Here is a 21,543-nt window from a genome sequence, read left to right as displayed (position 1 = left end):
TCTAATACTCGTCATCAATCCCAGCCTCCTTTTCGGCCTTTTTCCTCTCCTCGTTCATATCCCAAAACCACCCATGCGTTACGAGATCCGCCTCGTTATGCACCTCTTTCCCATTCCACGGTTTAGGAGCCAGAATATAATGCACATTCTTGACCTCCTCATCTCTCCAAATAGAGTCATGAACGCCTTTCCAGCGTAGAGTCTTTAGTGCATTGTACACATACGGCAGTCCAACCCATCGGCCGCGGAAGAGATCAGAAAGTAGCGACTGATCGGCAAAAGCATAGTCTGCTGTTTGGGGCTTGTCCAGGGTTTTCAGGATAAGGTTGTACACTGCTTTGCTGGGGTTGACGACCTGGAGGCCGCCGTTCATGTACTCAAGTCCAGTGGTGCATGGAGCTCCACTTGTTTGCGCCTCATCCGGTTTACCATGTTGATGTGTGTAGGCGCAATTCTCAGGAACCCTAGTACGCATTTAGCAATTTGGATGTTCACAACGCCGCGTAGTACTAAAAGATCGGCGGATATGTGTTGAGAAGACAAAGGCTTACCAATCACTAGGATAATGTGCCCTCTTTAGGGGATTGCACACACATGCATGCGAAGCTGCAAATACCCTGTCGCCCTTGCCTTCGAGAGCGGGAGAATCGAGTTTGATAGTCATCAGCTCGTCCATGTTGCGCATGACAAGCATGTCACTATCTAGCTGGACGATTCGCTCAAACTCTGTTAGCCCGAAAGGAACCATCTTGGTCCAGCAGTCGTAAAACCGTGGGTCATTGCTGTAATCGTTGCCAGCTGAAGGTAGTAGGTAAGGAACGTGCCGCTTGCGAATGCCGCGGCGGTCGAGTGCCTCATGAGCTTCGGCTGGTAGTTCATCCGTATACAATACGACGAGCGGGTAGAGAGATTTGGAGCGTTTCAGTGAGTAATCAAGTGTCAAGAGACCCGTGAGGTAGGCTGTGTTTGTGAGGAGTGTTGTCCATACTATTCATTGTGAGCAAAGTGCAGTAATGTGTTGGTTGTTTGACCAGGCTGTGCCATGTGGCTTACCTCGGGGTGGGCGGTCGCCCACTGGTGTGTCCAGGCTAATAGCTGAAGGTGCCATAATCTTAACAGTTGTAACAAAGCTCAGCTCAGGCTTTTCAGATTGCGAATTTAGTCCACTCTTGTGATATAGGCCTTATAAGAGGGGTGCCGCTGTACCTACCCAGGGCCAGCATTAATATGATACCACTTGGCATCAGTTCGGGCGATCATCAGGCATACTCACCTTAGTACCAAATCGGTATAATGGTGTGATAATCCGACGCTAGCTTGCCTCTAGAGGAGATGAGTGTTCATGTAACCGGTGAATGCATGCAAAGACGACAGGGGTATCGAATTCCGAAGGATAGCCCTATGATGGTGTGCGATTCATTAAAAAGCAAATCCCATGGAACAAGTAGAGCGAAGAGGTCTTATTTATGGTAGCTTACACAAAAAGCACAACGAAACATTAAGTTCAAACTATGAGCTCGATGAACAGCTCGTCATACATTATAAATCCAACTACGCCAAGGTCGGTACGCAGGCATATTCTCGGACTATCTACATATTGTAGCATCGTTCTGTTACTATTCGCCTGATTGGGCAAGGAATTCGATACGGGACTTTGCATTAGTCCATGCAGCCACTCTCTTTTTTCCCCTTCGGCCAAGTTGCAAGTTGAAGCAATCGCATACGTACATGAGACGATTCCGTATCATCAAACACAACCGGAGTACTTACCGGTTACCTTGGCAAGCTGGCATTAAATGATCAACAAGATGAACTGTATGAGCTTGCTGCAAGATGGACACCACATCTTTCCAAGACTCTTTCTTAGACCCCGCACCAGTAGTTCCCACGTGAGTCGGTCCGATTCCAAACTGACTTCGGGTGAAAAGCGCTCGACGCGACATGGTTTAGAGGCCGGAATATTCAGTGATTATCTATGTGATGTACCGAGGCTTATCCGTTCGGAAAATATAATCGGTGCTGATGCCAGTAGTAGCTGGCGGACATATCACTAATGCACATAAGATCTCTGTAGTTGCGCTGATATTGCTTCGACTTGACCATCACATGCTGTCTCGACCCCTGGCTCTCAAAATCCGCGCAATTTGCTTACAAAAAGCGAAATCACAGCTGCTCAGCTAGATATCGATCGTACATTAGGAGATGAAGTCGTCCTCACTCAGGCACCAGAAAAAAAAAGGAAAAACAAGTCATAAACGAACAATCATGAAATTAACTATAATTACATCCAACTCAACTCAATCTTCCAACGCCCAATACACCCCAGTAGTAATCCGATTTTCCCCTCTTCCATCACCCACCAGGTATATACTCCTACCACAGAACCTCCTTATCCCCCTAGCACACCTACTCTTCATCCTCTTCCTCTTCCTCCTCACTATCCTCCTCCATCCCCTCCGCAGCCTCAACCTGAAACGTAGGCGCCTGATCAACACCCAGATAACTATCACTCACCAGATAAAGCGTCAACTCATGACTACCGGGTTTCTCCAGTGTAAACTCGAGCACCGTCTCAAGCTTGCGTAGGATAGGTACTTTCTTGATAGCAAGCAGCGTGCGCTCCTTCTGGTCACCAAGCACAAGCCACCAGCTCTCCGTCTTGTCGGCCGGGTAAAATGGAGCGTGAACTTCGGTCTTAGGCTCCTCGTCTTCTTCGAGGTTGCGCGTGACGCGGACTTTGAGTTGGGCGGGGGTGTTGGAAGCGATGTTTTCAGGGTCGACGAGTTGGTGCTCGAGCTCGACGTTGGGGTAGAAGTTGTTTGTGAAGTTTGCAATGTCGGCGAGTTGGCGTTGGTCGACGTTGAGGGCCGAGATGAGTTGCTTGTAGTCTGGGTTTTCGTCTTCGTCCATGGCGTTGATGAAGTCGTCGACGTCGTTGATGCCGAATTTTTGTGCCGCCTTGATGGTGTCGGCGTCGAAGTGCGGGATTTGCTTGAGGGGAGAGTCCTTTTGCCACATTGCTTGGACGACCATTTGGGAGAGCTCCATGGCGGACATGGCGTTGAGATGTGCTTCCGAGGAGAGGACGTCGACACTGGCGCTGAGAATGGTAAGAACCTTTCGCAAGACAGTCTCTTGATCCTTGGCAAGATCAATAGGCAGCTGCATGCGTGAGAAGTGAGCTTGGAGAAGGACAAACGCCTTGAAATGTGGTGTCTCGAAGTTCGGCTCTTGCATCTTAAACGGAACACGGTCGTAGATGCGCTGAAGAATATGATCTTCGTGTCGTCGAATCTGAATGTCTTCAAACTCAGTGGCGGCAGTGATAATCTCCAGTACACCCTTCAAGCTGGTTCTGCCATTCAGCGACATCATGAGTGTCTGCATCGTAATGAATGAAATGTTGTAGTACGCTGCAATCATGCATGGGTTGAGTGGCGTGATGGCGTCCTCGTCTTCGTCATGCTCAATGAGGTTGGCATCCGTCAGCTCCTTGAGGGTCTGTTCAACCATATCGGACAAGTGCGCACTGAGTCCTTCGTGGGAAGTGTCGTGAAGGTTGTAGTAGCTAGGGTTGGCGAGAAGGCGACGGTAGAAGTATGTGTATGTCGACCAGTCAACAGCCTCTTGTGTAGACTCGATCGTCTTTGCGCTAATCTCCGCGACAAATGCGTCGTGAAGATAGTCATGGAGGTAACTCTCAATCGGCAGCGCCTCATTCAAGAATTTCTTGTAGTACTCGCGCTTCACTGCAGGTAGCATGAGCACGCCCTTGGCTGATTTGTCCAGTCCAACTCTGCCAGCCTTGCCGAACATCTGCAGAATGTCGCTGATGGGGTAGTCGACATATCTATGTTCACGTCCCTCATAAAACTGGGTACCTTGGACGACAACAAGATGAGCACTGCTGTCAATCTCCCAGCAAGAGTCTCGTGAAACAATCATGACCTGGATAGCACCAACCTTGAACAAGTGTTGGACAGCTCGCTTGTCGAACGAATTGAGAGCCTCATGGAAGTAACCGATACCGTGAGAAAGCGAAGTCGCAAGCGCTTGCTCATTGATCTTCTCGAGGATTGGTTGGATCTCCGACAGATCAACATTGAGGAAACGGTCTTCATCATCATCCGCAATGCATGCGTTGAAGAGGTCAGCAGCAGAGTTACGCGCTTGCTTCCTGTTCGCAACGAAGACCATAGCTGGTTTATCGGGAGACATTTGCGTGATAGCAGAGTATGTCGGTCTCGCCATAGCCATCATCAGAGATGGGAAATGAGGAATGGTGAACGATTGAATCTTGAGCTCGAGCGGTACAGCTCGAATAGCGGGACTGAAGTTGTAGATGGTGTGCTTGTTTGCGCCTATCCACTCACCAATGTCTCGTGCATTCGACAAAGAGACGCTCAGTCCAACGATACGCAACTTCGACTCGAGTTGAGTCGCCATAGCTTGCATACGAGAGACGACAATCTCATACACATGACCATTGGAACCGCCAAGCATGTGCAATTCATCAGCGATCAACAGCGACACAGATTGCACGTTCTTTCGGCGCTGCCATTGACGGGAGAGGGAATCCCACTGAGAAGGTGTAGCCAAAATGAGGTCACCCTTCTCAAGGAGTCGCAAGTCTGCTGTAGTTTCGCCAGTAAGCTTGACAACGTCCTTGCCTCCAGAGAGACCTGACAACCGCTCATTCCAGTTCTTGTATTGATTGTCAACAAGTTCCTGGAACGGCGCTAGGTAAACTATGCGGCCTTCGTCACCAGAGCCCCAGTGTCGCAAAATGGCGAATTCAGCACAGATAGTCTTTCCAATACCAGCCGAAGCACCAATGAGCGCATTGTCGTCTGTAGTGTAGAGGGTGTTGAAAGTTTGTGTCTGGACCTTGTTGAAGCGACCGATGTTCTCATACAAGCCCATGTATTCCTTCCTCTTCAGAGCAGAGACAGGCAATGGCTGCAAGTCCAGGACAGGCGTATGAGCAGGGAATTTTGCCGGCAGGATAAGTTTCTGGAACGAGACAGCGAGCTTGGTCTCGGAAGCCATCCATCGATCAGAAAGGACTGTGACGAAGTAGTTTGGCGGCATTGGCTCGTCAATGGGTACTGTGATCTCGAGCAGATGCTCATTGACGTCGCCGTCAGCATAGTCACGACGGAGGATGAAGGTGTCGTGGAACAGAACTTGTTCACCATCGCAATCTTCAACCAGAATCCAGAAGGCTTCAGACGTTCCGTGAAGCTCATTATCCCAAACAAAGTCTGGTCGAATGGTGAGCTCCAGACGAAGCAGCGATCTGGTCACCGGGCGTGGTGTTGCCTCGATCTGGAGTCGGGGAAACTTCTCAACCAGACCGCAGACGAGCCTGCCTGCCTTGGGCATACCAAGCAACTCGCCCATGCTAGGTGGGTCCAGGCCAAAGTAGCTCGACCAGCTGACATCAATACGCTCTGCTTTCTGCACAATATCCCTGGGGCAAGTGGGAAACTGTCGCAGAGGAGTCATGGTAGGCCACATGCGCTTCTCAGCCATCTTGCACATGTCAAGAGCCAACTTGGCAACTTGCGACCAGCCCTTCTTTAGACAAATCTCAAAGATTGCGCGAAGAATACGTCCAGCTGACTGTGTAACGTAGACCAAATCTGCCATGAGTGCCAAACCCTCGAGCTTGAGACGAGAGATGTAAGCCTGGAGAAGAACATTAATCTTGGCTTGAGGCTCTTCCACACCCTCCTTGACAGGAATGGGAACTTTTCCAAGTAGCTTAGCAAGCTCCAACTTCTCGTCTTGACGAACAGGGATGTACTTGAACTCCTCGCTAAGCGCAAACACTCGGAAAAGCTCAATGGCGCTGATACCAGGCTGAACGTGCATGTTGTAAGTCGCCATGGAGTTGTGTGTGATGTAGTAGTGAGAGGCAATTCTTCCGAGTTCGGTAGGGTTGAGGGCTCCGGTCTTCCTGTCGTACTTGATAAGACTGCACTTTTCAAGGACATGAGCAGCGGCGTGAATTAGATCCACTCGTCTTTGCTCCAAAACCGTATCATTCTCGTACTCGGGGCCTACCCGGTACAAAGCTGGCGACCGAAGCATTCGAACAAACAGGTATGTGTAGCCAAGCCAGTCCACAGCTTCGTCTCTGCTCCGGACATTGCCTAAGACAATCTCGGCATTGAGGTTGTCTGCGAGCTTACTGATGAGTTGTGACTCGATAGGCAACTGCTGGTTGAGCAGTGATAGGTAGTACTGAATCTCAGACTGCGTAGTGATGATAATACCCTCTCCATACGTGTCGTATTGAGGCCTACCAGCACGACCAAGCATTTGCAGAACGTCTTGTGGACTAAGTTCAACCCAGCTACCCTTCTCGGGAGAGTAGATCTGTGTTCCCTTGATGATGACTGTATGCGCTGGCAAGTTGACACCCCAAGCCAAGGTTGCTGTACACACCAAGACTTGGATTGAACCATCAGCAAAGAGATCTTCTACAGAGGTACGGTCCGCTCGCGACATTCCAGCGTGATGGATACCAAATCCGTAGGGCATGACGTCCTTGAGATCGGCATTCTGTATCGACTCGGACTCCTCCCTCAGAATTTCACGACTGGCAGCGTCTGATCGGAGAATCTTGCCTATAGTCTCCTCTTCAAGAGCCTTGTCACGAATGTACTTGGCAGTCTTTGCAGTTTCCTTTCGCGAGTGTACAAAGATAAGCATCTGGTTGCGGTGCTCGCCAACTTGTTCGAGAACTTTAGTGTAGCAGACATCGTTCATGGTCTTCAGCTGCTTGATAGCCTTCTTGTCTGTAACACCGATGAACTCTTGCTTCAGGGGACACGGCCTGAAAGTACCGTCGAAATGGAACAGTCCCTTGTCGGGGTCTACACGAAGGAAACTTGCAACATCGCGGTAGTTGGGAAGAGTAGCACTCAAACCTACAATGCGTACGTGATCACCAGTCTGCTCGCTACGTCGAAGGGTTCTGCTGACAATGCTCTCAATGACTGGACCACGATCATCGTGAAGAAGATGGATTTCATCAATACAGATGAGGCGGACGAGATTAATGTAGCTTGTGTCGGTGGCCTTACGGGTAATGACATCGTACTTCTCAGGAGTGGTGACAATGATCTGGGTCTCTGCGATTTGCTGCTTGGTAAGTTGACGGTCACCAGTAAGCTCAGACACCTTGATACCATACGGCTCGAGACGCTTGCCAAAGTTACCGACCTGTTCCGCAACCAAAGCCTTGAGCGGAGCAATGTAGATGATCTTGAAATCGTCAAGGGCGATTTCTCCTGTCGTGGGGTTACGGTGTTTGCCAATCTCTCGCAACATGGTCAACATGGCAACGTTGGTCTTTCCGGAACCAGTGGGAGCGCAAATCAGCATGTTGCCATCGTCATTGAAGGCGGTCGGGAAACACTTTGTCTGGATACGGTTAAGTGACTTCGAGTTGCCGAAACCAGGGCGCGCCCAGTCTGGGAGTTCGGAGGTTGGCATAAGTGGAGGTTCGTTCGGATCGCGCTTCGCCTTTGGTGCAGGGACGTGAATCTCTTCATATCCCTTGAACTGACGTCTTGTTGATCCTTGAGGCAACTTAACGCTCGCATTCGTCATGAGATGGTTACCTTGATCAAACACGATGTTGTCCAAGTTGACAAGTCGACTTGATGGCTGTAGGCCGCCAACAATGCCCTCTGGTTTGGCGTCGGCCATTTCGACGTCGTTTGACGCCTCAGGAAGACTGATATCTTTGAGGTTGAACTTCATCTTTCCTGTGCCAGCACCCTCTTCTGCCTTGATGCCCGTTTCTCGTGCGCGCAACTCTTGCAGGATTTGTTGCTGGCCGGCAGCCTTCATCTCCCGCTCAACAGCCGTTCGCTCGTCATTGTCTTCCGCAGCGCGTCGCCACCTTGTAACCCAAACGACCCTGTCACGGTTGAGAACAAGCTTGGCGACCAACTCGTGATGTTCATAATCAAAGAGATCCATGAGGTCGTTTTCAATCTCACGCAGCTCCTTCTCTTCACCGTCTTCCGAGACTCCCGCAAGGAACTTGAGTGCTTCCTGCGTCTTCTCTTGCTGTATATGCGCATCCTCGTAAATCTGTCCAATCTGCCGTTGTAACCAGTATGCGTCGATCTCGTGTGCGGGAATGAGCTGGTCTGCGCCGTTTTTGCGATCCGAAGTGGCCGCATCGCCTTGTATTATCGTCTCCTCCGTATCCGCAAAACCTGCGTCCTTTGCATCGTCGCCTCCGATTTGTTCTATCGGCGCCTCTGCCTCATCCTCTTCATCTGAACTGTCGGCATCACGAATTTCAAAAGTCTGAGGGCCGTCCTCGTCCTCCTCTTCATCATCGAAGACGACAGCTACACCCTGATTATCGCCATTATCTGCGCCATCTCCATCCGCCATCTCCTCATCGCCTCCTTCCTCGTCGTCTTGCGCGTCGTAATCCGTAATCTTTTTGCCGAGGTTCACCAGCTCGTTGAACTCCTTTGCACCCATAGAAGTACCCAAGAGATCATCCACCTCCTTCTTCTTGTCAAAGTCCTTCATCGAATCATCCTTAAGGTATTCCAGAACTTGATCGGCCGCACTTCGCGTGGTCGCAGGGTCGACATCGCCGAGAGCTCTGCTCACAATGGTTGTAATAAGTTCAAAAGTCTGGCGAGTAGCAGGTGTCCGCGGCTTGTATGTAAGGCCTTCAATATTCAGGTCGGCGGTAGCAATAGCCCCAAAGGCGCTTGTGCCATCATCCCGTTTCCTCTTGCGTTGCTCTCTTTCCAGGACATCGCCACCTTCCCCAAGATTGCCTCGCTCGACACCGGGCCCCTTGAGCTTCTTAGTTTGCGCACTTGCACTGTCACGCGCAGTACGCGCGCCCATGTCGCGGATGTTGATGCGGCCTGCGAGCGACTCGGGGTCACCAGTGTGCTCGTCCGGTCGGCGCGACGTAAATCGTCTGTCGGCCTGCAGGACCAAATTCGACATGGCCGCATATTTGAACTGCGCGAGGTTGTTTTGATCTTTCGACATGGTGGCGGTGGGTATCGTAGTATTGCGCGGCTTGCGCTTTTGGTATCGTCTTCTCGAGCTGTCTACACGCGAGATATAATAAAATACACGACGAAAGAACGAGTCGCCGTCCTGTCAAGATCAAACGAAAGAAAAGAGTTGTCCGATTGAGTGTGGTCGGGCTATGGACACGCCCTTGTGGTGGATGTAAGTGAGCGGCGGCGGAATCTCGAAAAGTTTAATGATGGAGCTTCGAAAGGCTGCAGCCAGCACGTGACACCGCATCACCTCCGCTATCACTAGTGAGCCTATGGTTCTTGAATGTCACACGCGCACGTTTTTCAGCCAGAGAGAATTCATGTCCTCTCTTTACACGTATTGAGCGACGAGCGGATTTGCTCACACAAGCTGACGTTTCTCTTAGACAATGGTGCTATCATTGATTCCATAGTTACTACATCTACAGTTTGGTTTGTCCCGGCTCACGAGACCTATACCTTTCATATTCTGCATCTACAATCTCTCACCAATCAACTCCAATACACATGCTGAAATGCACATCTTGTACGCCTTTCAAATATCGCTTCTTGTCTCTCTACACCTTCACTTCGTACCCAAAGTATTCAAGCTCCCTCAGCCTTCTTCTTCTTCTTATCCTCGACCAATTCCACATTGTCCTCCGGCACCTCGTCATACTTCTCCACCAAGAACTCAAGTATATCCTCACTCAAATCTCCCTGTACTGTGATTTCCTCGCCGCCACCGGGAATCTTGGTCACACTTGATCCGGTCGCGAATTTCTTGCCAAAGTCCTTGGCCACCTTCTTGATGTCGAGACCGAATGCTTCAAGTCCTTGGACAGCAGTCACGTATTTTCGCTTGTTACGCTCGATACGCTTGATGAGAATCTTGGAGGATGCACGTGTCTCGGCTGCTCGTGCTTCAGCGGTCGCGGCTTTGGCGGCTTTCTTCTGTGCATCCTTTTCCGCGCGTTTTTGGGCGTCGACAGAGAGCGAGGCCATGTTCTGCTGTAGTGCCTCTGGGGGAAGTGTTAGATGACTTCTCGTCCTACATTTCATTGCGCCAGCTAAGCGCACCCCAGAAGTTGAGTAGTACATACCTGCCGAATACAACTTGGCGTGAAGGTCTGGATGCGCTTCCGCAAGCCATTCCTCACACTTCTTTGTTGTGCCGCCAAACTCGCAGTACTAAATAGGGTTCAGATTACTATTAAGTTCGGTGTCGACGCGTCTCAGTGTCATACCTACTTCAGGTGGTAGACTGCACACTGCTTCTCGTTAGTAGATGATTAGGGAAGCTACCCGCAGCAATATCTACATACCTCCGCAGTAAATGACCTGTTTTGGTACTGTATCGTCAGACATGGTGAGTGTGCCAACAGATTAACTGTCGGTTATATTATGCGCTGACAATGTATCTGGTTGGGTGCAGAGAGTATCGGGGTTGACGCGAAGTAGAGAGCTTGGTGGGGCAGAGCAAGCGTGGCGGGGTACGTATGAGAAGTTGGGCAAGGGTCCGTGGACGTGCTTGACACTTTCACCCAAAACCTTTTGTACTATGGTGTATATTTCTTTTTTGAAACTACGACCGTCTATCTACGAATACATTGGCGGATTCATAGTGTTCTCCAGAATATAGATCTTTGGCTGCATCCATATCATGGGCCAGTAACCCCTCAACAAACTATTTCTCAACCGCCCTTCCAATCGTTCCCATTCTGCTCCAACTTTAGAAGTCCAGTCATCTTGCCCATCAACAATTGGTCCGCTCCCCTCGTATAGAGATCCGAATTCCGATTTACTCTCCTCCCCTGGCTTCAAAAGCCTGACTCCACCGAAGCCGTATACCACATGTACAATATTCCAAGCTCCAATTATCCTCTCCGGCTTCTCAGTAAGAACATAATCAAATTTTGTCCAGAACATCGGGTCCAAGAGTGCACTCGGGTCCTCAGTCTTGTCATAGGCCCATGTCCGGCTTTGCATGGTATTTTGTTCTTCAAGAACATCGAGTACTGTCTGTGGGCCTCTGTGGTTCTCCAGGAAACGTGTGACGCCTGTCTGACAAGCAAGATTGTCAAAGTATACGTTGAAGTGTTTATCGTGCGGGTGATTCATTCGTTTGTGAAAATCGTGCAGAGCCTGTCCCCCAGGGTAATTGAGACTAGAAATACCCAAAATAGCTGTGGATGCAGCAAACGAGACCAACACCGACCCTACAAGAGCCAAGCTGAAAACAGCATATATGATAGACTTGGATCGTCGTGTCCAAATCCAAGCTGCTCCATCCGCAGCTACTGCAGTCAATCCTGGAATTACGTAAAGAATGAAACGCCATTCTTTGTGAGGAAGAAAGCTGTATATTGCCACAAAGCTGAGTAGAGGAATGAGTAGATCAAGACTTCGTCTTTGGCTTGCCGGATTCGAAACAGCAATCGGTATGCAGACCAGGTAGGTTATAGGGTTAAGCATTAGTCGCGGCAGTGCATTTACAAAGTAGAAATACCATGGCGAGACACCCCAATTAGCTGAGTTTCCTTGGATAGTGTTGTAGTAGAAACCTGTCCACTCAGGCCATAGGGGAAAGGTCTGCCAGAAGAAAGAATCCAGAGGTACTGTGCAGATAAGACCGACGATGAGACCTCCAATGCCGGCTGGAATAATGACGCTGATGATCGATATCTTGCGCGTGAGAAACAGATACACAGTGACAGTGGCGACCAGGATAGCTAGTTCAGACCGGAACACAACTCCAGCAATAGTGAGCAGATAAAAGCTCAACCGGTAGTGTCCCGAGACACTCGAAGAAGTACTTGGCGAATTGTACGCAAGAACTAGACTTCGCAATGCCATATTGCCTGTAACCATAAGCCAACAACCACTTGAACAAGCATACCATAAACCTACTAAAGATGAACGCAAACATATTCGGCAGCGTCCTCGAAGCATAATAAACAGCATGAAACTGACTTGCCTGAAACAACGTATACCAAACCGCCGCCGTAGTCCCAAAAGCTCTCTGCACACTCCTCCCAAACGCAATTAGCGCTGCCGCATTCAGCAGTCCCAGCACCGCCCTAACTACCACACCTCACCGTCAGCCTTCCCCCTTTTTACAACCCCAAACACAAAGATTTTTTTGAAGTTAACTCACCAAGCATCTGCACATACTCTCCATCCTCGACAAACCCCACAAACGGCCTACTCAACCCGCTCAACACCGTCGCACCCGCAAACGTCCTGGGCACGCTCCCCGGAAAAGAAACATGGTCGTAATTCGCACTTAAGAACTGGTCGACATTATCCGTCGGGATACCGTGCACGAGGATGTCATGAACGGCCTGGATATTAAACGACTCTTCGACTTTTGTGTACGGCGATGCGTAGAGGTGTATCAGGATTACTGTTGGGATGAGCAGGAAAAAAGGCCACGTAGAGGCCATTGCATCCGGGGTTTGCGCAATTGCGCCCGTTCAAAACTATCTGCTTCGGAATCCAGGATTTCCAGATAGAAGGCGGTGAGATGCTGCGTATCGATGGGCGGTCTAAAAGTTTCGTTGGGCGCGATGAAGCAAGTATGCATCTCGCCTCTTTGGAAGGGGTCGCCAATCACGTGCTTTCGCGATCCAACCCTGTTACTTACACGAAACCCTCTCTAAGCGTAACTTTCGTAAACACAACTCCTTTATCCGCCCATTTCCGAGCTTAAATTTCCCCATCTTTCCATCCTGGGTTTTCTTCCCCGTCGGATGTTGTATCTAAGATGGAGTTTACCCAACTCGCGGTACCCTCGGTCTATGCGTTGATATTGTTTCTCGGGTACCCCTCGCAGTACCTGCTGATGCAGCTGGAGCCTGCGCCATTGAGCAAGAATGAGATTATTGCGGCGAATGCTATTTTAGTCCTTATTTTTATCACGTATACGCAGAGCGTGTTTGTGTATCCTGGGACGATACCGAAGGATTGGAATGTTGGGGGTGCGGTGAAGGCGGAGGGTAAGGAGGGAACGGGGAATGAAGCGGAAGATTTGGTGGGGAAGAGTAGGAAGTGGTGTTTTCGGTGTGAGGCTGCGAAGCCGCCGAGGGCACATCACTGTAAGGAGTGTAAGAGGTAGGTCGGATTTTCATATGTCCGTGTTTGTTTTGAGAAAGATATCGAGGCAAAGGCGTAATGGCTATTTCGCCTCTGAACCACCAAGTCATGAAAGAGTCAATGGACTTTCAGTGTAACATGGAATCCACTTCTCACAAACATCACCCCAATATTACCAATGGCAAAGCTAACCACCCCCCCAGATGCATCCCCAAAATGGACCACCACTGCCCCTGGACCAACAACTGCGTCAGCCATACCACCTTCCCCCACTTCATCCGCTTCCTCTTCTACACCACCGCCGGTCTCTCCCTCCTTGAATCCTTCATCTTCACCCGCCTCGCCTACCTCTGGTCCAACCTAGACATGCCCTCCTCCATGGGCCCCACCCCCTTCCAACTCGCCCACCTCTTCACCATCCTCTTCGTAAACAGCCTCACCCTCTTCACCCTCGGCGTCCTCTTCCTCCGCAACATCTGGTGCCTAGCCGTCAACACCACCACCATCGAAAGCTGGGAAATTGAACGCCACAGAACGCTGTTGCGCCGCGCCCGCCAGTACGGAGGCTACCTCCCCTCGCCCGACGGGACGCAGCAGATCCGCATCCGCAAACAGGAATTTCCCTACGACATTGGCATCTGGGCGAACATCGTGCAAGGCATGAACTCCGCAAATCCAATCGCGTGGTTGAATCCGTTTGGCGCAACGCCCAGTCTAGCCAGCGGCCTGGCGTTTGAGACGAATGGCTTCGAGGACCCGGGTACGGTGTGGCCGCCGCCAGACCCGGATCGCGCGTACAGGAGGAATGCCAAGGCGGCGAATGTGGGTGCGTTTCAGTTTGCGGACGCGCCGGAGATGAGCGCTGAGGAGACGATTAAGGCGTTCAAGGCGAGGCAGGCGGAGGATGCGTTGAGGAGGAGGGGCCTTGGGGGACGGGCGCAGCAAAGGGGGGTGGAGGATGAAGTAGAATACGGCAACAGTCGTGATGATGATGATGATGATGATGATGATGATGGAGGGTATACGTATGGAGACAATGCTAGTGATGATGCTGAGGAAGAAGAGGAAGAGGCTGAGAAGAAGTACGGCGAAAAGGGACTGGAAGGAGAGGCTGCATGGCGGAATGCCGAGGGTGAGAGGTTAAAGGACTTTGGCGTGGATGAGGATGTGGAGTTTTACGATGAGCAGGAAGACGACATACCGTTAAGTCAACTGATAGCTCGAAGGCAAGGTGCGTCGACATCAGGGTATAGCCGTCCGTAGGATTCCTCCTACTACAATGATATCACAGTCAGCACTCAAGTGGCTGTAGCATTGGCACAGCGATTTTCAATATGTTTGATTCCCAGTCGCATAACGAATGTCGGTCGGCCCGTGTGAGCAAAAGATAAAATCTAGACCAATAGTAATCCAGCATGTAAGAAGACAAAAGGTATCCAAATAGTCCACGTGTGCCCTTCTCTGCCCATCCTGTCTGTACAGAGTCCTGGGGCAAGACCTCAAGGTGACGTCTTGTCGACACAACAAGTATTCTGTTCACAAGCATTATAACCCCACAACAGATGCTCTGGCAGTCTGAACAATCTGATCCCAACAACCATGTTCTCAATTCCATCTCTTCATGAATTCTTGGCAAGTAACTTGTTCGTAAGTTGCTCGTTATCCGGTGATCTTGCAGCTTTTCCCATGTCTTTCCTGGACGATGGCTTTCTCTTCTTCCATCTTTTGCACTGCGATCACCAGAGCTCGGCACAACTAGTACTCTGTTCCGTTTCCATTGTGGACGGGATAGCCAAAGGCAGTCGAGTCGTCGCCCATTTCGGAATCGCCGCTCAGTACATGCTGTTGGTTCTCTGACCCGCCTGCGTTGGGCCCGCCGGACCCGGCTGCAAACTGCCCAGTGGGTGGCTTGTTCTGATTTGCGAGGAGGGTCTCGTACCACCAATCAATACCAATAGTTCAGATAAACGTTTTCGCCAAACAATAGGCAACAAAAGAAGAGTGAGAGGGGTGGAAGGAAAAAGGGGTAGCTTACTTCGCGGTACCTGGAAAGGTAGATTTTGAGAGCTTCGGAGTAGTTTTCGAAGCCAAGGGAGGTCATGGCGAAGAGAATATCCTCGCCATTGACTGTCTTGCGCTTCTCCTGCTGACACTTTTCGGAGGCTACAAACATGATTAGTAACTGGTTCTTGGGGGTGGTTCAAATCGGAAACAAATAGACTTACCCTCGCTTGTGATGAAGGAAATGAACTCGCTGACACATTCCTGCATGCATTCCTTTGCCTCCTTTGCGATTTTGGCGTTTTCGGGAAGAGCCATCTTCATGATACGGGCGACTGGAGCAAAGTTGCGAATGTTAGCATCTGAAGCGGCACTTTGGGTTGTGTTTGCATTCTTTGGCGTTGCTTGTGGCGGGGACGTCGACGAGGGTGGAGAAGACGACGACATGGCGCAGGCTGCACGTCGGCCAAATTCCAGGCACAGCGCGCAGCTGAGTGGCTGGAGCAAAGTGCAGATTTAGGCGATTCGACGCAGGCACGCGCGAATGGAGAGAGAGTCTGGGGACATGCAGAGAGCGATTGCGCGCGTTTGAGCAATCTGTCGCGACGTGCAGACCAGAGAAGTGACGGGCGCGCAAACATGGCCGGCGGCGGGGAAAAAAAGGGCATTGGGGAAATGGACGTACCATTGGCGATAGGAAGCCATCGGTCTTGTTCCTTAACTTCGAACTCGTAACCTATCTGGGCTGTGTTCTCTTCTGTGTTCCGGTCCATGGGCTGTTCTTCGTCAGGCGACTGGACTGGTTCCACGCCCTCCTGCTTTGGGGGAGAGGCCGACATATTAGCGGTTGCGCGGTCGGCAAGCGTGTGCGCTGGCGACTATTTCGTTGGCGACCACGTCACTGGGAGAGACGATGGGGCGAGTTGGCGGCCGAGTATGCAGGCTGGGGGGTCACTGGTGTAACGAGGGTGGTGAGCAAGGGAGACGGTTAGTGGCATGCAGCAGATGCAGGCTCAGGTAGCTTGGGAGCTTGGAGGCTGGGAAGGTGCCGCTGCTGCTGCTGACGACGTACTACGACGGTGGCGGCGACCGAGTGGAGAGGCTCGACGGCACGCGAACTGCTTGGAGTCAGTCAGTCAGTCGGTCGGTCATCAGTCAGCCATCAACAACAACAACAACAACTAGACGAGGAAGGCGCGACGGGCCATGGGCAACGGGCCAGGCAGGTGCGACCCAGATGGGCTGGTCGCTCCTTCTCCTTCTGGTTCTCTCTATCCCTCACATGGACACGCACGCAGGCAGACAGACACGGGCTGACTTACACGTAGAGCGAGGGGCGACAAGAGAGACGGCGGAGTCGTGTGTATGCCCTGCGGCGGCGGCCTGATAGTCGGTGCGACGATGGCGGTCCGCCGTGGCGATGGATTAGCGGTGGGACGGGATGCAAGCAGTCGCTGGGGGAGAAGGTCCAGTTGGAGCAAAGGGCCGTGATTCGGGTCGAGTCAATGGATTCCGGGAGCTGTACGCCTTGGTCGCGAATGGAGGTGAGAAGCAGCTGGGGACGCGCCTGCCAATAGGAGCGCGAGGAGATGATATGGGGATGCGAAGCTCTGAGCGCCCGAGATGGGGCGGCGGCGGCCAAGCTTGGACGTTGGCCGGAGTAGCGTGCGGAAAGACGGTGCGGAGAGACGGTGCGGTGCGGTGCATTGCCATTGCCATCACTATGTCATGCTACTGCTGCTAAGTACTACTGCTACTACTACTACTACTACTACTACTCCCGCCATCATCAATGCGCCTGCGCCTGCGCCCACCATCCTCGGCCCGCCCCGAGCCACTCTTTCACCTCCATCGCTTGTCTCCAACTGCCTCTGCCTCACTCGGCTTCATCCCGACCCCGCCTCGGTCCAGTCAATGCCCTCGGGCTACTGCCGGCAAACCTCGCCATCACCATCACCATGCCGTCCACCGGCCTGTCGTCAGAAGCACACCTGCAACACCCAGGCGCTAGTCGGCGATCCTCTATGCAAGCCATGCCACCACCTTTTATTCGACAGCCCTACGCTATCCCACGTTGCAAGTCCCTCTTTTTCCCCATTCGAGATGCCCAGACTCCACTATGCTCTTCTCTCTCTACCCGAATGCAAACATGCTCTTGTCACTAGGACACAAATTAGACGACTATCCTCTCCCACGCACGCACACACATACTTACACCACCACGCCAAGTCTACTCCACCCCTAGTATTGCTTTTCCCATCATCACACCTTATCCTCAGCGTAATCCCAGCCACATGCTGCCGGCAATCCCTCAATCTCTCTTGTTGGGCTCGGTTGCATGTAAGTACAGCCTTGCTATCAGCTTCACTATTACCCAGCGCTAGATGACGTCCCCTCCCTAGCCGCAAACGGCTTCTGAACCTCACCGTTCGCCTTCTCCTTGCAGCCAGTTTTGCCGGTACCCTATGAGCTACGTGTCCACGGTCATGGTACCATGGTCGTAGATCGGTGCGTCAGCTCGACTGAAAGCCAACTCGACAGCTCATCGTGCAGAAGGCCCGCCTAGAGTGGGGAGCACGTGCTGGTCGGCTGCAAACTCGGCCTCCAAGCCCACGCTCCCTCTTTCTTCGGTAATTTCCCATTCGTCATATCATGCCTACATACATACAACCAGTGGGTAGTCCATGTGGTATGTGGGGGCACACACGACCATCGATGTCGTCGACCATTGCACTGCCTAGCCATGCTGTGCCTGGCTACCCCCCCTCCATTACATTTCAAATTTCACACACACACACACACATCGTTGCCGAAGCTATAGTACGGGGGTTATTTACATATACCCTCCTTCATGGGTACTGCCTGGATTGCTGTGGAGAAAGCTATGCTGTCATATCGTGACATGCTGTACTAACATCTCATCATCTCGTCACTCCCTACACACTACGGCCTTGCTGTCCGATCCGGAACACTTTTCATTCTTCCGTCATGGCCTGTCTGCGTCTGTTCTGACTCTGGTGGCCGAGATTCTGCCGCCTTGATGCTGGCAGTATTCCATGTGGAACCAAGCATACGTCGTGTACCCTCCCTGTCAAAGGGGTGCCGCATGGTCCGGACACCAGTCTACTGCCCAGGCTGCTGAACAACTTGAATGTTGTTCTTCTTCTGTAGTGGCAAAGTCAGCTGTCCGTTCCCAACCCCAGACCATAGTCTCAGTCGTCATATGCAACTCTCCTTCTCACACCACAGACACACGTACCTTCCACTTTTCCATCTCATCCTGCTTTAACTTGTACTGCTTCACTAGCTCTTCTAGCGCCTTCTTCAGGCCCTCCGAGTTAGTCTGCAGAATAGGCACTACCTCCTTAACCGTCCGCTCAGTCAATACGCCGTTGATCATGCGGAAGCATTTCCGGTCCCCCGAAAGCGGCTGCAGCGTCTCAAGCACAAGTCTAGTATACATCAGTTAATGATTCTCCTTGACTACATGACACAACCCAGGCATCGTGCTCTTTGCGTAAAGAGTAGATAATATCCTCAAAGGAGGGGGTGTTGGAGTCGCCGAACCACCGAAGAAGCGGTGTGATTGGGAAGGGGCAGGTGACTGAAGTTCGAGCACGCTATGCAAATCGTGGAAAACTTACTTGTGCTCTTCGGATTCTTGCTCGATATCCCCGATTTTGGAGGCAATGGTCTGTAGCGTGTTTTTGTAATTCTGGTACGTTGTTTGAAGCTCTGCCTTCGCATCAGCTTACATGAAATCACATTTCGGAAATTGAGAGTGTAAGGTATACCTTGTTGCTTCTTCAGCTGTGCTTGAGACGCCATGGCGAACGTGGGGTGGCGGGTGAGAGAGACGCCCACTCTGGGTTGCGGGGAACTCGGGAGAAAGAAAGAGAGAAAAAAGATCGTGCAATGGCCAATGCAGTGCACTCAGAGCTCACGCGGATGGAAATTCTACTCGCAGATGGATACGCTAAATCTGCGTATGGCTAATCTGTTCCGCGAGAATTAAGCAAAAGCGTTGTTGATCGAAACCGACGTTGCGAGCGCAAAGGCCGAAGAAAGACGCGCTCGGACGTACGGTGTTAAACGTTAGGGTACTTACGCTGAGATCTCATGCGATTCGTCCAAGAAACCAGAGATCGGATTGGTTCCAACTACACTCTCGACCAACCTCCACTCCTCACCACTTGCGCCCAAACAGTACACCCACCTCCACACTCCTCTTTCTCCTTGCGCAGACCCCAATTCCATCGAGCCTAACAATGCACCCCCACCTCCACACAGAAGAAGTCCAAAAAAGTAAACTTGCCCCTCCCGCTCCTCCCCTCCCTCTCTCCTTCTCCCCAACACACACACCCGAAGCTAACCCCCAACGCAACCCAGACTGCGCCGACGTCGTCGCAGCCCTCGAAGAATGCCACGCCCACGGCTTCCTCTGGAAAGTAACGGGCAACTGCACCGACGCCAAGCACAAAGTCAACATGTGTCTGCGCGGCATCCGGCTTGAGCGCACGCGCCTGAATCGCGAGGCAGCCAAAGAAAAGAGGGAGAGGATCCAGAAGGTGTGGAGGGAGTTGGATGAGAATAAATGAGTGCGGTGTGAGCGTAGCGAGCGTATCGAGAGAATACGAAAAGAGAAAGGGAGGGGAAGGGGGCGGGGTGTAAGAATAACGGATGAGGAGATTGGAAGGTATTTGATCTGTATATATATGGGATGGTTGATTTGGGGCGTCATGGAGTATTGCCAATATAAAAGGAGGGAGGGAGAGAGGAAATAAATGTACGAATTACAACGACCTGGAAAGAAGGTCCACTTCTTTTTATTTCAATTCAAGAAAAAAACAATATATAAACACACTCTACTCAATCTGAATCCTCACTTGATCTATTCGCCAGTGGTGTGCCAGCCAAGGGTGTACCGCCTAGTGGTGTAGTGCCCAGACTATCTAGGCCTCGTTCTGTGATCATCCTGCTACCTCCTCCTGCTTCCAGAGTATTAGTGGGTAAGGCCGGTAACCCGGATTCCTGGCGGAGTTTCTCGTATTCCTCGCCGGTTTTTTGGAGTTGTTCCTGGAGATACTTTTTGCGTTCTTCAATGCGTACTTTGTCGTCTTTGAGATCTTGCATTTTCTGGAGAAGCAGTGCTTTTCGCTGTTTCCGGGCTTCGATGTCGATGGTGAGGCCTTGGAGGATGTCGTCGAGATCTGGGAGAGGTGTGATGCGAGGAGGTGTCCTAGTGCCGTCGTCGTCTTCGTCTACTTTTTGGCCGTAACGACCCGCGCGGGCTTGGGCTGCGGCGAATGCGAAGTTGCGATCTTCGTCGGAGTCGCCAGAGCCGTCGTCTCCTGAGGAGCCCTCTGCGTCGTTGATGAGTTCGGCCATTTCGGCGCGGCGTCGTCGCTGGGCTTCTTTTTCGGACTTGCGGCCGAGGGCTATCTTGCCGTCTTCGACGTAGTCGTCGAAGCCTTCGGCGATGTCTTCGTCGTCGTGGACTAGGCGGGTTTCTCCCCATTTATCTTTGGGTCGAAGGGAAATCTTGTCTCTGTGTTGTCTGAATTCGTCCTCCCCTTGGTCGTCGGACGCCCAGGCTGCATCTTCGCCATCGTATGCGTTCTCCTCATGTGCTAAGCGTCGCCTCCGCGCCTTCTTTTCCCGTATCTCTGCTTCGGTAGGAATCGCAGATGACGTCGTCTCGAGCGACGCGACGGGCCCAAACTTTGCCGCAATATCTAGCGCGCGAATCTCCTCCTCTTCCTCGGCGGAGATCTTGAGATCTCTAGGTGTTGACGGTGTCGAGTTTCGTAGTTCAGCGATATAATCCTTGCTGTATTCAGTCGGTTTCGCAGATTCCGATACGAGTGGTGAGCGGGCCCGTAGTTGTGCACTCTTCTCCAGTGCTATGCGACTGAGGTTCGCCTTTTTCGGAGTCACAACTGCTGAATCGCTCGATTCCTCGCCATTGTTCGCCTCGTCGCCAGCACCAAACGACATACGTAGTGAAGAGCGCTTCTTTGCTTTACCAAGCGCAGGCCGCTTGACGACTACAAGGCTTAGTTAGCACAGAGCCTTTGCCAGCTTTTTTTTCACGTGGGCCTGGAAAAGTTCGCTGCAAGTTTCCCCAACGTCAGAAAGGCTGGCAATCGCGAGGAAGTTACGACTAACCTGTAGGCTTCTGTACTTCGTTCTGCGAGCTGTTGGTGCTATCGGCGGACTCGTCGTCATCGTAGCTGCCGATTTTGCGCGCTACACGCGTAGAACTGGATCGTTTCATGTTTTGTGAATTCCAGTTGATTTCCAATGCTCTTAAAACCAGTTCAAGTCCATGGAGGATTGGTAGAGGAAGACTAGTGGTCGCGCTCACATGTCGGTGGTGGTGCCTGTGCACGGGCCCTCCGCA

The 21,543-nt window shown here is 51.6% G+C and overlaps 11 protein-coding genes across 11 annotated transcripts; 2 read left to right on the top strand and 9 right to left on the bottom strand.

Annotated features, from left to right (window-relative positions):
• Window position 1: 1 nt before the first annotated feature.
• Window positions 2-1,108, bottom strand: COCMIDRAFT_27249 (glycosyltransferase family 8 protein; the record flags this gene model as incomplete). Its single annotated transcript, XM_007690836.1, has 3 exons — window positions 2-464; window positions 552-987; window positions 1,054-1,108. 3 exons carry the CDS (start codon window positions 1,106-1,108, stop codon window positions 2-4), a joined length of 954 nt encoding a protein of 317 aa, XP_007689026.1.
• Window positions 1,109-2,406: 1,298 nt separating this feature from the next.
• Window positions 2,407-9,048, bottom strand: COCMIDRAFT_6252 (uncharacterized protein; the record flags this gene model as incomplete). The annotated part of the gene is made up of 1 exon (XM_007690829.1): window positions 2,407-9,048. The coding sequence occupies one exon, from the start codon at window positions 9,046-9,048 to the stop codon at window positions 2,407-2,409; it is 6,642 nt and encodes a 2,213-aa protein (XP_007689019.1).
• A 602-nt stretch (window positions 9,049-9,650) lies between these two features.
• On the bottom strand, window positions 9,651-10,412 carry COCMIDRAFT_27247 (uncharacterized protein; the record flags this gene model as incomplete). Its single annotated transcript, XM_007690835.1, has 4 exons — window positions 9,651-10,066; window positions 10,148-10,235; window positions 10,296-10,315; window positions 10,370-10,412. The coding sequence occupies 4 exons, from the start codon at window positions 10,410-10,412 to the stop codon at window positions 9,651-9,653; spliced, it is 567 nt and encodes a 188-aa protein (XP_007689025.1).
• A 231-nt stretch (window positions 10,413-10,643) lies between these two features.
• COCMIDRAFT_98235 (glycosyltransferase family 22 protein) lies at window positions 10,644-12,490 on the bottom strand (the record flags this gene model as incomplete). Its single annotated transcript, XM_007690870.1, has 3 exons — window positions 10,644-11,905; window positions 11,955-12,128; window positions 12,202-12,490. The coding sequence occupies 3 exons, from the start codon at window positions 12,488-12,490 to the stop codon at window positions 10,644-10,646; spliced, it is 1,725 nt and encodes a 574-aa protein (XP_007689060.1).
• Window positions 12,491-12,810: 320 nt separating this feature from the next.
• COCMIDRAFT_98164 (uncharacterized protein) lies at window positions 12,811-14,402 on the top strand (the record flags this gene model as incomplete). Its single annotated transcript, XM_007690869.1, has 2 exons — window positions 12,811-13,157; window positions 13,343-14,402. The coding sequence occupies 2 exons, from the start codon at window positions 12,811-12,813 to the stop codon at window positions 14,400-14,402; spliced, it is 1,407 nt and encodes a 468-aa protein (XP_007689059.1).
• Window positions 14,403-14,430: 28 nt separating this feature from the next.
• COCMIDRAFT_98149 (uncharacterized protein) lies at window positions 14,431-14,685 on the bottom strand (the record flags this gene model as incomplete). The annotated part of the gene is made up of 1 exon (XM_007690868.1): window positions 14,431-14,685. One exon carries the CDS (start codon window positions 14,683-14,685, stop codon window positions 14,431-14,433), a length of 255 nt encoding a protein of 84 aa, XP_007689058.1.
• Window positions 14,686-14,894: 209 nt separating this feature from the next.
• COCMIDRAFT_6248 (uncharacterized protein) lies at window positions 14,895-15,979 on the bottom strand (the record flags this gene model as incomplete). Its single annotated transcript, XM_007690828.1, has 4 exons — window positions 14,895-15,071; window positions 15,175-15,302; window positions 15,365-15,475; window positions 15,826-15,979. The coding sequence occupies 4 exons, from the start codon at window positions 15,977-15,979 to the stop codon at window positions 14,895-14,897; spliced, it is 570 nt and encodes a 189-aa protein (XP_007689018.1).
• A 149-nt stretch (window positions 15,980-16,128) lies between these two features.
• COCMIDRAFT_98127 (uncharacterized protein) lies at window positions 16,129-16,821 on the bottom strand (the record flags this gene model as incomplete). Its single annotated transcript, XM_007690867.1, has 2 exons — window positions 16,129-16,258; window positions 16,463-16,821. Coding segments are annotated over 2 exons (489 nt in total), but the record flags the coding sequence as incomplete, so codon positions are not given.
• A 1,442-nt stretch (window positions 16,822-18,263) lies between these two features.
• On the bottom strand, window positions 18,264-18,968 carry COCMIDRAFT_98184 (uncharacterized protein; the record flags this gene model as incomplete). The annotated part of the gene is made up of 4 exons (XM_007690866.1): window positions 18,264-18,305; window positions 18,400-18,592; window positions 18,785-18,875; window positions 18,935-18,968. The coding sequence occupies 4 exons, from the start codon at window positions 18,966-18,968 to the stop codon at window positions 18,264-18,266; spliced, it is 360 nt and encodes a 119-aa protein (XP_007689056.1).
• Window positions 18,969-19,408: 440 nt separating this feature from the next.
• COCMIDRAFT_98168 (uncharacterized protein) lies at window positions 19,409-19,738 on the top strand (the record flags this gene model as incomplete). Its single annotated transcript, XM_007690865.1, has 2 exons — window positions 19,409-19,445; window positions 19,530-19,738. 2 exons carry the CDS (start codon window positions 19,409-19,411, stop codon window positions 19,736-19,738), a joined length of 246 nt encoding a protein of 81 aa, XP_007689055.1.
• Window positions 19,739-20,009: 271 nt separating this feature from the next.
• COCMIDRAFT_6245 (uncharacterized protein) lies at window positions 20,010-21,417 on the bottom strand (the record flags this gene model as incomplete). The annotated part of the gene is made up of 2 exons (XM_007690827.1): window positions 20,010-21,187; window positions 21,309-21,417. The coding sequence occupies 2 exons, from the start codon at window positions 21,415-21,417 to the stop codon at window positions 20,010-20,012; spliced, it is 1,287 nt and encodes a 428-aa protein (XP_007689017.1).
• Window positions 21,418-21,543: the final 126 nt, after the last annotated feature.

This window comes from Bipolaris oryzae (assembly GCF_000523455.1).
Source record: "Bipolaris oryzae ATCC 44560 unplaced genomic scaffold scaffold_86, whole genome shotgun sequence".
Taxonomy (NCBI): domain Eukaryota; kingdom Fungi; phylum Ascomycota; class Dothideomycetes; order Pleosporales; family Pleosporaceae; genus Bipolaris; species Bipolaris oryzae.
The sequence above is the reverse complement of the archived record's forward strand: the minus strand, read 5'-3'. Positions and strand labels throughout refer to the sequence as shown.